This window comes from Phocoena phocoena, chromosome 16, assembly GCF_963924675.1.
Source record: "Phocoena phocoena chromosome 16, mPhoPho1.1, whole genome shotgun sequence".
Lineage (NCBI taxonomy): Eukaryota > Metazoa > Chordata > Mammalia > Artiodactyla > Phocoenidae > Phocoena > Phocoena phocoena.
The window spans coordinates 58,818,820-58,836,153 of record NC_089234.1 but is presented as its reverse complement, the minus strand read 5'-3'; the positions used below and the strand labels follow the sequence as shown (position 1 = coordinate 58,836,153).

The 17,334-nt window shown below is 45.1% G+C and overlaps 1 protein-coding gene across 2 annotated transcripts in view; it reads left to right on the top strand.

Moving 5' to 3' along the window:
• VCL (vinculin) overlaps positions 1-16,327 on the top strand; it is a 97,119-nt gene extending 80,792 nt beyond the window's left edge. The window contains exons 15-22 of one of the 2 annotated variants that reach the window (XM_065894482.1): positions 799-907; positions 2,040-2,342; positions 3,947-4,071; positions 5,417-5,602; positions 9,032-9,235; positions 11,286-11,489; positions 11,868-11,972; positions 14,224-16,327. In XM_065894482.1, coding sequence (XP_065750554.1) covers positions 799-907; positions 2,040-2,342; positions 3,947-4,071; positions 5,417-5,602; positions 9,032-9,235; positions 11,286-11,489; positions 11,868-11,972; positions 14,224-14,370 — 1,383 coding nt within the window. In that variant the 3' untranslated portion in view covers positions 14,371-16,327. The remainder of the gene's footprint in view (positions 1-798; positions 908-2,039; positions 2,343-3,946; positions 4,072-5,416; positions 5,603-9,031; positions 9,236-11,285; positions 11,490-11,867; positions 11,973-14,223) is intronic. The other variant, XM_065894483.1, reaches the window with a different exon arrangement.
• The last annotated feature ends 1,007 nt before the right edge of the window (positions 16,328-17,334 follow it).

Below are 17,334 nucleotides of genomic sequence, written 5' to 3'. Positions count from 1 at the left end.
TCTCACAGGCTTGTTGTGAGGCTTTAGTAAGACAGTGGATGTGAAAGCACTTTGTTAACTGTAGACAGTTATTATTATTTAAAGGAACATTTATTTATTTATTTATTTATTTATTTATTGGCTGCATTGGGTCTTCGTTGCTGCGTGCGGGCTTTCTCTAGTTGTGGTGAGTGGGGGCTACTCTTTGTTGCGGTGCGTGGGCTTCTTGTTGCGGTGGCTTCTCTTGTTGCGGAGTACGGGCTCTAGGCGTGCGGGTTTCAGTAGTTGTGGCACGTGGGCTCAGTAGTTGTGGCTCGCGGGCTCTAGGGTGCAGGCTCTGTAGTTGTGGCACATGGGCCTAGTTGTCTTGCGGCATGTGGGATCTTCCCAGACCTGAGATCAAACCCGTGTCCCCTGCATTGGCAGGTGGATTCTTAACCACTGTGCCACCAGGAAAGTCTGACAGTTATTTTTAATAAATATTTATAAATCTGTTTTAAGTAATCTTTAGTATCATGCTTAATGGTGCTTTTTAAGATGAGGCTTAAGTATCTGTCCGTTTTGTATATGTTCAGAAGTATCAAGCAAACACCCGTTTACTTTGTCACTTTATTACTTCTTAAAATCAGGCTGTAACTGTAAAATCTTTTGTGAGGGCCCATTCTGGGGAGCTGTTTATGAGACCAAAACTAAAGTGCTTGGTCTGAAAAGAGACTCGCCGATTTTTGGCCTTATAGTGCCACCTGTAGGTAAAGAGGGGGAAGCTTTGCTGAAGGTTTATATTTGAGTGGTGTTTAAAGGTTGTTTTGTCATTGCCAGGTCGTCTCAGCGGCTCGCATCTTACTTAGGAATCCCGGAAATCAAGCTGCTTATGAACATTTTGAGACCATGAAGAACCAGTGGATCGATAATGTTGAAAAAATGACAGGTAGAGTTGTGTGCAAAATTCTTCCTGTCTGATCCATGAGACTGAGAAACTCAAACAGGACCAGTTATGTTACTCAGCTGTAATTGGATAAAGGGACCGTCATGTGCTCGACAGTGTACTTGGCCCTGATTAAGGCCGCTGAGCAGCAGCGGCTTCTCATTCAAGCCTTGCAACTTTGTCCGAAGAGAGACTCTTTGAGTCTCTTTGATTTTAATGTGGCCCTCCCGGTGTGATGTTTATTGTTACAGCTCCTATCTTCTCTGAATAGTGTCTTTTCTCTGTCTGAGCCAGAGTTTGGTTTCAGAGGCTGAGAGGCGGTGTTTGTGGATACAGTAAGTGTCCCTGTCATTTTCAGCAGGTTCACATTTCAAGGAACCACAATAGCTACCATTTAATACAACTTGTCTCAGAGTTTCCTCCAACTTATCAACTACGTAGTTTTTTTTTAAAAAAAGGAGAAACCAACAACTGACAAACCTGTGTCTGTGCGATAGAGGTGGCACCTCTGAATCTTCTTCATTCTCTTTGGAGGGAGGGATGGGAGAGGAAGAGATGAGGAATGTAGGCTCTTCGGCTTCCCTGCAGAACCTGCTGGGACAGGGGTCCATAGCAGCCAGAGATGAAAGTGGAGCTCCTGAGGTGTCTGAAGAGAGGTAACAGAAACAAGAAACAGGCTGTTAGGGTTATTGGAATCCTCTGCGTGGCTCATCTTGGGCACTACAAGCTGCCAATAAGCAACAGATGGCTGGGGAGTGAGACGGGAAGGGAGAAAATACTGTTAACAGATAATGTGGTGCTGATGCGGTGAAGGTTTCAGACGCAATCCTTGTTTCCTCCTGATGTCAAAGCGTTTCTGGTTGTCTGTGGTAGATACAAGAAGGCTGGTGACCACGGTTGGTATAAATGCTGTGAGTCTGTATGGCCTCCTGGGCTACATTCTCACTTTTTTTTTTTTTTTTTTTTTACAATGGTGATCACCTGGAAGCTTTTGATTGTGTAAGAAGGGTTTTGAGCTGAAGGTGAGAATTATGGGTGTTGTACTGTCACATGAGAAATTTGAGTGGACAACAGGGTTTTGGAGTCTCTGTTCTTCTAAAATAGAAACTAAATTCCATTTCTGTTCTCCGGACAGGGCTGGTGGACGAAGCCATTGACACCAAATCTCTGTTGGATGCTTCCGAAGAAGCAATTAAAAAAGACCTGGACAAGTGTAAAGTCGCCATGGCCAATATTCAGCCTCAGATGCTGGTCGCTGGGGCAACCAGCATTGCTCGTCGGGCCAACCGGATCCTGCTGGTTGCTAAGAGGGAGGTGGAGAACTCTGAGGATCCCAAGTTCCGAGAGGCCGTGAAAGCCGCCTCTGACGAATTGAGCAAAACCATCTCCCCAATGGTGGTGGATGCAAAGGCTGTGGCAGGAAACATTTCTGACCCTGGTAAGCAATGCATGGTGTGGTTCACCTCAGCTGAGAGGTTAATTCAGGAAGCTGACAGGGTGGGGAGAGAAGATGCACCCCACAACCATGACACAACCTGGGGGCAAAAACTAGATACTTAGTTTGAGGATACTATATTAAGCTTTTTCTGTTCAAAATATGTTGGACAGAATATTTTCTGCAATATTGGCAGGGTTATTGTAAGTTAGTTTCTCTGTACCAACTTCCTTGTGCTTTTTATTTTAATTTATTTTTTATTTGTTTCTGGCTGCGTTGGGTCTTCGTTGCTGTGCGTGGGCTTTCTCTAGTTGTGGCGACCGGGGGCTACTCTTCATCGCAGTATGTGGGCTTCACATTGCTGTGGCTTCTGTTGTTGTGGAGTATGGGCTCTAGGCACGCGGGCTTCACTAATTGTGGCTCGCGGGCTCAGTAGTTGTGGCTTGTGGGCTCTAGAGCGCAGGCTCAGTAGTCATGGCGCACGGGCTTAGTTGCTCTGTGACATGTGGGATCTTCCCAGACCAGGGATTGAACCTGTGTCCCCTGTATTGGCAGGCGGATTCTTAACCACTGCACCACCAGGGAAGTCCCTCTGTCCTTTCTTAATGTCTGATTAAATAACTCCTGGTCTTGTTTAGTCATTATTTTGGAAATTTCTCAAAAGATGCATAATAACCAATTTATCAACCATTTAGCTTATGTAACTGGCATACCTTCTGCTTTTCTTAAAATGCTTTTTCTCTGGACAACATTCTTTATTTCTGTCAAATCTGGAAAGCCTAAGTTAACCTGTGGGTCTCCTAGGTCTTGATCTTGATCCTACACCAAAGAATTTGTGTTTTCTTTAGCTGAATTTTGATCATATTTTCATTACTGCTAAAGATGTAACCACTCCTTTTTGGTTGGAAACATCTGAATTCCTTCCTCCTGTGAGCCTTTAGTGTTTCTAGCCTCTTCTATGAGTAGAATCCACTCAGTGTGAGAGAGTGGGAAGGAGGGGCTGCCCTGTTCGTCCCTAGCCCAGGTAAAATCTTTCTGGTTTTCTCAACCCACCATCACTGAAGATGTGCTCAGTTTCCTAAGTGGAGTTTCTAATAGTTTGAGTAGATTCCTTTAATTCTGGGTGACTGGACACAGTAGCAGCAGCTCAGTGTAGGGGTTAATATGCTGAATGCCAAGTGGAGCAAAGGAGTAGGGAGAAAGGTGAGAAGTACTCCAGGGAATGTGTGCCCCATCTGAAACTTGACATCTCCTCTGTTCTGAGTGGGGCAGGCTTATCTCTCGACTGCTTTATCATGAGAGGTGATGAGCACCACCTGAGCCCAAAGTGTTCCTGGCCCGGCAATGTGCTGGCTACTTGTTAGCTGTACAGGCAAGAAGGCACCCTGAGCACTACAGGGATCAGCTGGTTTGTGCCACTTTTGACTCTTTGCAGGCCTCAGGGCATCTGCCTGGCTCTTACCTCCCTTCCCCTTCAGTCACTGCCTGTGCTGCTTACTGGCAGCTTCATATCCAGCTTTTGTTACTGGAAACCAGTTCTTCTGCTGGACAGACAGTGCTCCAGGGCACTGACCTACCCAACTGAAAGTGAGGGCGTCTGTGTTTAGGCCTGCAAAAGAGCTTCCTGGACTCGGGATACCGGATCCTGGGAGCAGTGGCCAAGGTCAGAGAAGCCTTCCAACCTCAGGAGCCTGACTTCCCGCCTCCTCCGCCAGACCTTGAACAGCTCCGAGTAAGTACATTCAGAGAGTTTGGGAGAATTGAGCAGCAGGATGTCGGGACTGTAGCAAGAGAGAGGTAGGCTGTTCTGGAGCCTTGGTCACTAGGTAGCTTTGTTTAACTTTTACTTGAAGCTCAGTCAGAGGCACAACTCGACTTTCATTCTTGAATCCGGCGGGGTATTAACTGAGTGCTTATGCATGGCGTGTGCTGGGTAAGTGGGGGTCTTTGGTGTTGGCCTGCTCTGATGGGAAGTGACTGGAGCAGAGGAGCTGGCTGTGGTAAGTGTGGATGTGATGAGTGATGAGTTAGTGGGGCAAGTCAGTGAGGAGTGGGAAAATAATCTGCACAGTTTGTGGTGAGAATTTATGTGTTCCCAGTTGATGATGACAAAACTGAGGTGGTTAGACTCTTGTGTACATTCTTCTTTCCTTCATTTGACTTTTTTTAGTAGCAAAATTAATAAAATCCTTTTTTTTAAAAAAAAAGTTAATTTTTCCCTAACTATAATTTTAAATCTTTTGATGCCCCACAAAGTACCATGAATTTTTTCTTCCATAGGTAAATGGTTTAGGGGGAGGAAAGCTGAGCAATAGCTTGCAGATACAAATCCTAGAATCAGAAATAGTCATTATTTTTAGACATTTTCTCTGACAGTATTGGAAATAGCTTGTCCTTGGGAATAGCTTATCAAGGCAATAATTTGATTTACTGTCCCTGATATACTTTCCCATATTTAAGATCCCAAATTTACTTTTCCATATTTAAGTTTCTAAGTTTGTTGAGGACAAAATTGGGTCACTGTGCCCATAGCTAATGAACACTGCTTCCCTAGCCTTCAATGCTTCTTTTTTGATTTGACTTGATTCTTTTCAGCTGGGCTGTTGGTGGGTGGCTAGGGAGGGCTATTCTGGGGCATGGATTCTTTCTTATGTGATCAACAGAGTCCTGACATTTGGAATCAAGAACTTAGAGGTCATTTGGTCTAGATATTCCTCATTGATAAACCCTTTGAGAAACCCAAGGCCCAGGGGAGAAGTTGTTGCTTATGCAGCTGCCCGTCAACAGAGTCAGGACCAGAACTTAGATCTCCTTTGAGGATCCTTGGCCCAGTAGGGCTGTGCGTGCCTCCCTGGGATATGTCCAAAACAGTAGGTGCTAACTTTTTGTGGAGAAAAAAGGAAGAAAATATGCTTCTGTTGAGATTGAAACAGGTGGTCCTTATGATCAGTGTTGGATGGTCTTAAATGGAGTGAATGTGGGTGGCTTTCTTGGGGATGCTTTTTAAAGGAAAGGAGAGAATTCTGCTGGGGAGTAGTTCCTAGAGCTTTACTTACAACCTGGTAATTCTTTCTTAGCTGACAGATGAGCTTGCTCCTCCCAAACCACCTCTGCCTGAGGGTGAGGTCCCTCCTCCCAGGCCCCCACCACCAGAGGAGAAGGATGAAGAGTTCCCTGAGCAGAAAGCTGGGGAGGTGATTAACCAGCCAATGATGATGGCTGCCAGGCAGCTCCATGATGAAGCTCGCAAATGGTCCAGCAAGGTAAGTAATGAAGCTCTTCTTGTTGAGAAAGGATGAAGAGCCATGTACACAGCCCAGGAAGTCTATTTGGAAAATCACCCTCTCTCTGCTTTGGTTCCTGTTATTGCCAATAGCACAATCCTCTTCTTTCTTGTGGTTTAGTGAGATGTTTCTGGTACTTGATGGTTTCTCCTATCAGCTAAAGTGAGAGCTAGGATACCTTAGTTAGAGATGAAAGTTCTTTTCCTTCTGTCCTCTAGAGTGTCAGCTGCCCTGATGCTGGACATTTGGTCTCTTAGAAATTGCTCTTCTTTCTTGGGGTCACCAAATGTTTTTAGATGCTCTCGTGCTAATTATCTACACTGCAAACATGGCACAGTCTTCTGTAGGCTCTGCTATAGCTACATGAAATATTTGCATTTTCATTCTCTTTTCTCGTAGAAGCAGGTAGATTGGTGTCTTAGAAGCCATGTGCCTTTTCCCTTTCTCAGAATCATCTTACCCCTCAACTCAAGACAGCTCTAGGCTAACTCCTACTAAACAATCTGGAAGTGTAAATATTAACATGGTTGGTGAAAATTTGGATGCTGCAGCAGTCATGCCTCATGAATGATGAAAAGTGAGTGGTAGCTTTTCTAGACAAGAGCTAAATATTATTGTTAACCCTGCAGTGGAAGGTGGTTCTAAGTCAGTTCTAAACTGTTTCTACCATGAACCTACATCTTTATTCCCAACATGTATTGGACTTTGTTCATTTCACACCTTCAGCCACCTCAAGCTCTTGTATTGAATGTAGTTCCCCAGGGACCTCCTGCACATGCAGCTGATCTTGGGTTTTTTCAGGCTGGGAATTTGACCTTGTTTTGTTTGTTTGGTTTTTTTTTTGCGGTACGCAGGCCTCTCACTGCTGTGGCCTCTCCCATTGCGGAGCACAGGCTCCGGACGCGCAGGCTCAGTGGCCATGGCTCACGGGCCCAGCCACTCCGCGGCATGTGGGATCTTCCTGGACCAGGGCACGAACCCACGTCCCCTGCATCGGCAGGCAGACTCTCAACCACTGTGCCACCAGGGAAGCCCTACCTTGGTTTTTTAACTGTATTTTTCTGCACTGTTAGCTGTGAGCCCACGTTCCAAGAAGGAATGGTGACCTTGCTGGTGTTGGACCTGACCCGTGGAATCACTTATAATCATATCTCTCTAGCTGGGGCATGCACACCCCTGGGACCATTAGCAGAGTCCCAGTGCACATGGGGAGTGGGGTGGGGGTGATAGTGAAGGTTGGTTTTACTCAAAGATTTTTTTTTTTTTTTGCGGTACGCGGGCCTCTCACTGCTGTGGCCTCTCCCGCTGCAGAGCACAGGCTCCGGACGCGCAGGCTCAGCGGCCATGGCTCACAGGCCTAGCCGCTCCGCGGCATGTGGGACCCTCCCAGACCGGGGCACGAACCCGCGTCCCCCGCATCGGCAGGCAGACTCTCAACCACTGTGCCACCAGGGAAGCCCTACTCAAAGATTTTAAAGAACATATTTATTTGTTTGTTTGTTTGGCCGTGCCACGCAGCTTGTGGGATTTTAGTTCCCTGACCAGGGATTGCACCTGGGCACCCGGCATTGAAAGTGCCGAGTCCTAACCACTGGACCGCCAGGGAATTCCCTAAGGAAAATTTAAATTTCTTTATAAACCCAGATACACTCTAAGTTATGGATGTTAAAAATAAAAGTACAAAACATTTCAAATCTTTATTTCTTACACTCTTTTCTTTTATATTGATATCTTGCCCACATTTTAAATAAATATACTTTTGAACTTAAAAAAAATAACACAGATACATTGTGCAGTGGAACACAAAATATACATGAATTTAAAGACAAACATAAAACTTAAGGGACAGACAGCATTGGCCTACATGTTTATCCCACTCTGCCATTTGTTGCCAAAAATCCGTAGGTCTGACTCTCTGGAGGTTTGGAGCATCTGGGGATTGCTGACTTTGAGCTGTGTGAAGTCAGGAGCTATTTGAACCATGTGTGTTTAGGGAGGACGGATGGTGGTGTTTGTGTATCTGTCGGTCTGCTTTGTACTTTGGGACTCTGAACCCCAGCAGAAATGGGTTGGCCTCTCCTCTAAGGAATGGGGGTGAGTTGAGTCCTGGTTGAGACAGTTTAGGTGAAAGGATTTAGAAGGTACCCAAACCCCTTGTTGGCCCTCAATCCTCCAACTTAATAGTCAGCGTTTGGAGGCAGGCTTCCTGTGCGGATTAAGACTTTCAGGAGTTGTAGCAACCTCAAATAAAATTCCACACAAACTCTTACTTCCTCTTGGTTAGAGATGTTTGATATAAAGAACCTGTGTTTGCCATTCTTTATATAAGTGGTTCGGCTTCATTGGGGCAATTCCTTTCATTTTCTTTCCCCCCTTAGCCTATTTTCAGCATCTGATCTCTCTTGCTTCCTTCCTGGCCTTTCAGAATGCCCATCCCTGGTATTAAATTAATTCTCTCCCCCATCACGGGTCCTGTTTTCTCATGGGCACCAGTTTTGAGCTCCTCTGAACTCTGCTTTGGTCAGTTGACAAGTCCATGTGTTATCTTATCTGTGAAATATCAATAAATTGAGTTTGGGGTAAGTGCAATTGGAGAGATTCAGGGTATACCCGAAGAACAGCTTTCTTAGTCGGCTAGTTGTGGATGCAATGTGAAATTGTGAAGTGTTGTCTCTGTAGACCTTAGGGAGAGCTGCTCTGAAGTGTGGGTTTTCCCCTAGGTGGTTGCTGGATGAGATGTCTTCTTGAGGCTCCTTCTAGCTGGGTGATTGTGGGGTATTTGATAAGTCCTCTTCACTCACCATTGTGTTTTTCTTGCCTCTTTCCTGGTTTGATATCTGTTGCCTCAAATTTATCATTTTCAATTCTGGAAGTTTTAACCCCTGAAGGAAATAATCTGTGTCTGGCAGCTGCAGAGCTGACCCAAGACACTTTCTGTTTCCTGGAAGCTGTAGAACAGTGTTCATATGAGCCAGCAGTTGTTCACATTGTTCTGTTCAAAGCAACTTGTGTGGTTCCATTTACTTTTTCCCTCTGGATTCCTTTTAAAGTTAGTAAGTTACTATTGTTTGGTCGTTTGGCTTCTCAAAAATGTTCTGACCTGAGAATTACTCTTTGGTAGTAAGTGTATACAAAAGGAATGCCACTTTCTTTCTTTGTATAAATAGTTCTCTGGAAACCGTTTGCTACTGGCGTAAGCGTCTTTCCTTTACTGTGAACAGGCCGGTGCCGGAGGCTGAGAATTCCCCCTTCTGTGGAGCTTGGTTCATCTGACTCCTGGAGAGTATCCATTTTCTTTCCCATCCTAGGCAAACTTTGGTTACTAAACCGGCTGAAGCTCAGTTGCCCAAGCCCTACTGCTCTTACTAACACTGTCCCTGTTTCTCACCCTTCCTGCCATCGACAAAGCCGGGTAACCCAGCCGCTAAGGTGGGTGTAAGTGCTGTAGCTGAGGCAGATGCGGCTGACGCTGTTGGGTCCCCTGTCCCCCCTGACATGGAAGACGATTACGAACCTGAGCTGCTGTTAATGCCATCCAGTCAGCCGGTCAACCAGCCCATTCTGGCAGCGGCTCAGTCATTGCATCGGGAAGCTACCAAGTGGTCTAGTAAGGTACTGATTAGCGCCCCCAGCTGGGGCTGCTCCATATGCATCTGGCCATGTGCAGCCTTGACACATTGCATCACTCATGATCTGTGCGGGTCCTGTGAGTCTGAGCCGGGCGGGCGTCTGTCTGTCTGCACCTTGTTGTTAGGACTGGCTTCACAAGTTTGATAGGTCTGCTAATGCCAGATTAACTGGACTGCATTTATGTTTGGGAGTTAGAGAGAGATGGGGTCACTTTTTGAAAGGATTCCTTTTCTTACTGATCTTGTGGCCCATATTGGAACCTTAAACCCCTTGGGAAGCCGTGGATGCCTCTCAGTGACTTTCAGGTCAGGAATCATTGTAGACCATTAAGAGGTCATCTGGCCTGATCACTGGACTTTGCCTGTCCCCCACCTATGCCCCCTTCTCGCTGACCTCTCACTGTTGGCTCAGGCAGAGTTGATCAGCGTGACGAGTGTTTCTGGGGAGGGCTGCTTGCTGTCCTGCACTTGGCTGTGGGGCAGATGCTGTGGGGCAGATGCTCCCTTTATGGGAGCCCACGGGGAAGGGGGCTTCACTGACTGGCTTGTTCAGGGGTTTCAGTGGGAGAGGGGGTGTGAGTGGGGAACAGATAGCGCTCAAGTCTGCAGGATAGGAACCAACGGAGCTTTGGCCTTAGGGAGTGGGGGATGGGGGCAATCACTTTTTTCCCTTTGAAGGTGGCATGTTGCAAGAAGAAAGGGTTTGAAGAGCGATGGGTAATAAATAACTAACCCTGGCACTACACTGTCCTCTAACCAAGGTCATGAAATCCTGGAATGATCCCAGGTCTGCACTGGAAGAGGTGGGCCCAGCCAGCCTTGTCTAACATACCCCTATTCTCATGAGTTCTTCCCATGTCTGTGTTCTCTCTGGCCTCAACTGCTGCCCAAGATGTTATACACCCTCCAGCGTAAAAGATCAGCCACATCACGGTGCCTGTGGAGGTTTCTCACAGAGCACCCTGCAGTGGCATGGTTTGTGTATGTCTCACTGCATTGTCTAGAAATTGTAAAGCATGAGGGGAAAAATGCATAGAGCCTGGCCTTGCCTGGCCTTTTAGGTAGTTTTGAACATTGCATTTGTTATTTTTGGTTGTTATCAGCCAAAATATCAGCCTTTTGAAGGCATAAAGTAAATTACTTGTACATTTCCTTATTATGACCCATGAGGGTTTTAGTGAACCAAAATGCCCAGTGTAAGATAAACTGCTGTTAGTTGGAGTGAGGGTTGCATTTACAGCTTGACTCACGATTTTTATTTTCCCAACGCCCCCCCCCCCCCCCCCCCCCCCGGCATCCTCTTAGCTGTGAAGGTTTCTTTAATTGAAGCCACTTAGCTGAGAGGACTGAAGAATTGATTCTTGGCCTTTTTAAATGTGAAAAATTAAAATAATATGTTCCTTTAGGCTGAGAGTACAAACAAGAGGCAGTAGAGGGAGGGCAGGAGCAGACTTAGGTCAGAAAAAATTTTTTTTCACCAAGGCTAATAGTTACTTGGTTTAAATTCTAGTTCAGCAGCGACAATCATTGGCTGCTGTTTGTAATAAGGGTAAGGATAAAGAGGATGATTTCAGCATCTGGAAAGGCTCATCTGTATTTTTCCCTTCAGGCCAGCTGTACTGCTTTCCCCCCACAGAAAGGAAAATGCCTGTTTAACCAACTTCTTGGGCCCATCCCCAATTTATTGACATGATTAACCTGGAAATGCTGAAATTGCTTGTTTAGTGCTATGCCTGGGGCTCACATGTTGCCCTTTCAGATTAATATCCAAGTCTTCCTTTTTTGGTCCGGTGATCTCTCTCTCTCTCTCTGTCTCTCACTGAGTGCTGGGGTGAGTACCCTGGTTCACTCTTCTGTTTATTTCTCCTGTGCTGTATCTATATCACTCAAGAATAGTCTGTATATCTTCTTCTCACCCCTCCAGAGGGCTGCTAGAGCAGCAGGCTCCCTCCTCTCTTCTCTGTGCTTCTACTTCCTTCCCTAAGTTGGCCAGAGTATGGGCTGAGCTCACACTGTATCTTGCTTCTCTCTAGGGCAATGACATCATTGCAGCAGCCAAGCGCATGGCTCTGCTGATGGCTGAGATGTCTCGGCTGGTCAGAGGGGGCAGCGGTACCAAGCGAGCACTGATTCAGTGTGCCAAGGACATAGCCAAGGCCTCAGATGAGGTGACTCGGTTGGCCAAGGAGGTTGCCAAGCAGTGCACAGATAAGCGGATTAGAACCAACCTCTTACAGGTACTCAGGAAAAGTGTGTGTGTGGTGGGGGGGCAGGGGGTAGGGTGAAAAGCAGGAGAGAGAAAACTGGGTGAGCAAGGAGGAGGTACTTTAGAATGGGAAGAAATAGCAGAAAGGGGAAATACACATGTGTATTTCGGAAAGACAGATACAGGCAAGTTTATTTCTGAATCAAATAAAAGAATTTTAATGCTTCCATGTCTGGACAGAGGGACTATACTGATCCTAGGGGGAAAACAATTGGAATCCTGCTGCTGATTTACTGAATGCTTTCTGCATGCCAGCCACTGAGAATACAGAGGTGAATTAAGTCTCGTCCTCAGGGAGCTTGTGGATAAGAAAAACAAAGAAACATACTAAATTAAATTTTCTTTTTAGGTATGCGAGCGAATCCCAACCATAAGCACCCAGCTCAAAATCCTGTCCACAGTGAAGGCCACCATGCTGGGCCGGACCAACATAAGCGACGAGGAGTCTGAGCAGGTATGTGCTTCTGATTTCTCGCCAGCGGCTTCTATTCCACTTGATAGCAATTCAGTTCAGCCTTGAGGAAATTTTAACTGTGAAATGGGTATTCAGTATGTAGGATGGAGTCTTCAGTTCTCTCGGAAGGGCATCTATGTTGGAGAGATCAGAAATTTGGAAAGGGAAGTAAAAAGCTCTTGTGCAACTCTTGTCATTTTACAGATGAGAAATTGAGGCCTTGGGAGGTTAAGTGAATCAGCAGCAGTTAGGACTTTCTATTCGGTTCTTTTCCTCCCTGGAATAGGTTTGGCTCTCTCGAGGCCTCCAATGCCTGTTCAGTCCTGCTCACTCTATCCTTCTGGCTGGAGAATTTCTGCTTCCTTGTTCTCTGGGTGATAAGTACCTCAGGGAGGATGAATAGTGTAGGCTTTTCAGGGGCATGAGGTGGTTAGGCCTGTGCTGAGGCTGAAATGACATCTCAAACGAGGTGCTTCTCTTTTGATTTCTTTGACAGAGAATGAAATAAAGATGGTGGGAGTGTTTGCTTAAGTGTTTCTTGTATGTATCTTGGCAGTCAGTTTTTTCTCTCCCTGCCTCCTGGGAACGTGGCTCAGGTCTTCTCAGAAAGCCCTCATTTGAGCACCTCTTCCTCTCATTTCCTCTCTAGTAGGCTCTGCTATGAGCCAGACTTAACAATTTCTTCTTATGGAAGGTAGCACATCTTTTGTTGAACTGCTCAGACAAGGCTCATCATGCAATGGGATATGTATGTGGCACTGTATTACATACTATGTAGGGGAGTTAACAAAATACACATAATCCCTCTCCTTGTCCGGGCCAGGAGACAGAGGATAGGAGCACTTTAGAGGAACAGGGAGGCTACTTCTCTTGGTGTCAGTAGTGCTACCTTAACTACCATGGTTTAATTCAACAGCTCTCACCATAACCCTCTCTTCTCCCAAACCATGGGAACTGGATTTTAACCTTTAACTTCCATGTGTTCTAGGCAGGGTTTGGGCACTAGACTATTTCGTGTCATGTGATCTCTCCTGCCCCAAGAAAAGGAAATAGAAAAGACAGGGAAGAAAGGGTAAGACTCAGAGTTTCCAACCTTATCATTTAATCAATTAGCCAACAAAAATGTATCTTGGGAGTATCTACTATGTTCCATTAAATATTCCAGTTAAAAAAAAAGAAAGAAACAGTGTGGTAGAATGGAAGAAACACAGGATTGCAAGTCAGAAGTTTTGAGGCTCATCCTGACTGTTGTGTGAGTTGGGCTGGCAAGTCTCCGAATCACGCTGGGCCTCAGCCTCTTTGTTGACCAAGCGAAAAGATTAACTGATTGGGAATTCTAGTCCATAGTTATGCCTCTCAGAGCCCAGGAACCCTCTGAAATTGCATGTACAAATTTTGTGCACGTGAGCAATTTTTTCTGGGGAGAATCCACAGCCTTCATTAAACCCTCAAAGGGTCTGTAGCTCAAAAATATTTAAGAATTAAAAAAAAAATTACTGAGTTAATGGATTGATAAGTTAGTTACTAGTGTGATCTCAGTCCTGTATTTTGTATGTTTACAAGATTTACTTATTTAGATTTTCATGGATTTATAAGGTGGTTGGTTTACTTGGTTAGTTTTTCATGTGTTAATTAAATGTTTATGAAATGCCTCGTGACAGGCACTGACGTAACACTAGGGTACAGCAGAGAACAAAATTGACCAAAATTGCTGCCCTCGTGGAACTTAAATTTTAGATAAAACATCAGATAAACAACCTAGGTAAAACATACAGTACATCAATTAGTGATGATGGTAAGTTCTGTAGAGAAAAGTGAAGAAAGAATTGGAGGATGAGGCATGCTGGGAGTTGGGAAGGTGGTTTGTGATTTAGAATAAGGTGAGCAGGAAAAGCCTCAGCAAGGTGACAACTGGGCAAGGATCTGAAGGAGGTGAGAGGTGAGCCATGGGATACCTGGGGGAAGAGCATTCTAGGTAGAGGGGACTGCAGGAGCCCGAGGTAGGGGCTTGTTTGAACACCAGGAAAGGAGTATACACTAGAAGCCACCTAAGGGTACAGTATAAAATCAGTGATGGTCCAGTTTTGGGTTCTTTTTGGTGATCCAGCTATAAACCACCAGTGATGTGACAAATACAAGGGATGCCAGGTACAGGTAGGGTAAACTGCATTGCATTCCTGGCTTAAGCCTGTTTCAGAGGCAGGGCTCCATCAGCGACTGTGAGTAATGGAGAGCTCCTCTTTCCTTATAGGCCACAGAGATGCTGGTTCACAATGCCCAGAACCTCATGCAGTCTGTGAAGGAGACTGTTCGAGAAGCAGAAGCAGCTTCAATCAAAATTCGAACAGATGCTGGATTTACACTGCGCTGGGTTAGAAAGACTCCCTGGTACCAGTAGACACCTGGTTGAACCTGGCTAACACAGAAGCCCCTGCTGAACAGAATGAAAATGATCGGAGTCCCAGGAGCCACCCAAGATTACTGGGGGGTTGAAAGCCACATCTTGGCCTGACATAACAGAAAGGAATGGGGCCTCTTCACATTAGAAAACATTTATACTCTTGTCATGGACACTTTGAAATGTGTCTCCTTATAAAGCCTATATTCTCGACCACGGCTTTACTTGTGCACACTCTGTCCCAATAGGCAGATGGGGTTTCTAGCCCATGGACTTCACATAAACTCAGAATCCAAGAGTGAACACTAGCCAGACATCCTGTTCTGCGCTTGTTCCCTAAAGGACAGTTCTCTTTCTGTCCCCGTCTCCCCATTCTTTCCGCCAGGCTCCCAAGACCCAGGGCCCAGGCACGTCAGTTAAGGAAATCACTGTGCCTCCAAAATTTTTTGGGCTTTCCATGTTGCTGCTGACCCTGCCTGCCTTCCCTGGCTGTGCTACCTTGGTCCTTTTCAGGAGTGACCTTCGCTGTTGCAGGGGAAGGTGGCCTCTGGGGAGCCCCAGCATGTGGGGCCTGGATTCACTTCCTGCCCTTCCCCAATTTAATCCTTCTAGTTTCCCACAGTACAAAACCAAATTTCACTTTGTCAGGAGGAAATCACCAAATCATGTGATTCTGTCTTTACCTCTTTCCAGAGCAATGTCTGTGCTAGGGAAACCTTCCGTCCCATATCCTGCCTCGGCCTGCCAAGGTAGCCATCCCAAGAACACACTGTGTGTCCTGGTGCTCTCTGCCACTGGAGAGGCAGAGTGGCCGGGGCGTGGCCCTGCCCATCCTCCCAGCAGGGCCACTCCCAGGCACTCCATGCTTTGTCACTGCCTGCAGAGATCTATGCTGAGGCCTTATCGTTCATTCTTAGCTCTTATTGTTCTTTCTGAGCTGAAATGCTGCATTTAATTTTTAACCAAATCATGTCTCCTGTCCTGGCTTTTGTATTCTTCCCACACCCTTCCTAAACAAGGTTTTAAAGATATATGTTTGTTCTATAATTTTGAAAGATCGTTTTTATCCTTTTGAAATTCAGTCCTAAGAATTGGTGCTTGTCCCCAGGAGTGTCTAATGGAAAGGCAGTCCTGTCTGAAGGACACTGCCTACCTAAGGGAGGTGGTACTTGCAGACTGGAATTCTGGCACTGCTGGGGATGAATCGATGGGAAACAGTCCTCAGTGATTCCTACCTCCCTCAGCCAACAACAGCCAAGCCCCTTGCATCCTACCCTCCCTCCCTAAGTACAGTTGTTCAAAAGAGTAATGGGTATAATATTTAATTATCACCATAGTAAGTTTCCTATTAGCAAAGTGAGAGAAGGCAATTTTTCCTTTCTTGTACTTACCACTGCTAAGCATTCCCCAGCACATGAAACTGTATTTCTTCCCAAAGCCAGAACTGGATGAGTAAAGGAGTAAGAACCCTTGCCTGAATGTCCTCCCCACCTCCAGTGTGTGTTAGACCCTAACATCGAATGTGTAAAACTTGTCTTAAGTTGGTACTGTACACTCAGGCTTCCTCTGTTTTCTTTTAACTGATGATTATTTTCAAGGCCCTCAGCATCCTTGTATAGTTGCTTACCTGATATAAATGCAATATTAATGCCTTTAAAGCATGAATCTATGCCAAAGATCACCTTTTGTTTTACTGAAGACTACTTAGAGGAAGTAAGAAAAATCATGTTTGCTCTCCAAGTTCTTCCAGTGTTTTGAGACACTGGTTTACACTTTATGCCAATGTGCTTTTCTCTAATATCAGTGCTCAAGACACAGTGAAGCAAATTAAAAAAAAAAAAATCCCTGAATGCTGATTAGACACACTAAAAAATTACATTTATAAGCTAGGATTTGTTATATGCAAATATTTTCTGCCTCTTCTGTTTAAAACAATAAAGTACATTTATATAAATAATGCTTTAAATGATGGGTATGTTATTTCAGCAAGAGCTTTTAGATCAGGTTTCTCCTTTGTTTTGAAGAATAGCCAGTGAAGCTAATCCTCAAAATGTGGAAATTAAAGGTTTTTATTTAATCCAAATATTGTACTGGAAGAAGAAGAAACCAGTGGTAATATATTTACTTAACAAGATCTTTGTAATAAAGGACAACATTGGGGATTATAAACTAGAAGGAGCAGAAGTGACAAAAGGTTAACAGAGGAAAGCAGCCAGATGATATAGATCATCCCCTGGTTGAAGCAGTCCACCTTAGAAGATTCTGGCTGTATGTGGAGGCCATCACTATCCCCTAAGCTAAAGCTTACATGTGCAGGAATATTGCAGGTTGATATTTAATATTCTAAAGCCCAATACAGAACAAAAGGGTTGTCAGGGATCCACCAGAGTTATGAGGCAGAGCTAGCTTTCGGGCACATATTCCTCTTCTTGCTTGAGGAAGCTCTAAGAGGAGGAACAGGTTCTTGAAGTAGAGCTGGGACATCAGTATTTTTGCCTTATTTTCTAGATCTGAAAGTGGTAAATATCACTAAAGGGGGATAGTACTGCTGACTACATTTATCACTGCTTTAACATAGAAAAGTTGCTGACTAGGGAGGCAGATTCCAGCTGTCTGAGTTAAAGGGAACTGTCCAGAGGTACTGAATTAGCTCAGCAATATCTGAAAACAGTATTCGTGGTCTCATTTTTTCTATTTACCGTATGCTCACTGGTGCTGCCTTCCTGCTGCATTATAGTTTTTCTCAAGTCAGATGACTCTAAGGACACCAGGACCAGTATTTTCCAAGGTTCTTCTACAGCAGCACTTAAGGAATGAACCCATCACATGAACTCCCTTTGAATAAAATGATGGTGACTCCTTTATGCAGAAAATGAGCTTTTGGGTTATACTCCTTTAAGAATTTAGAAAATGAGGCTATCCTGGAATTATCTGGAATTCTATGCTTGAAAAATATTTCAATAC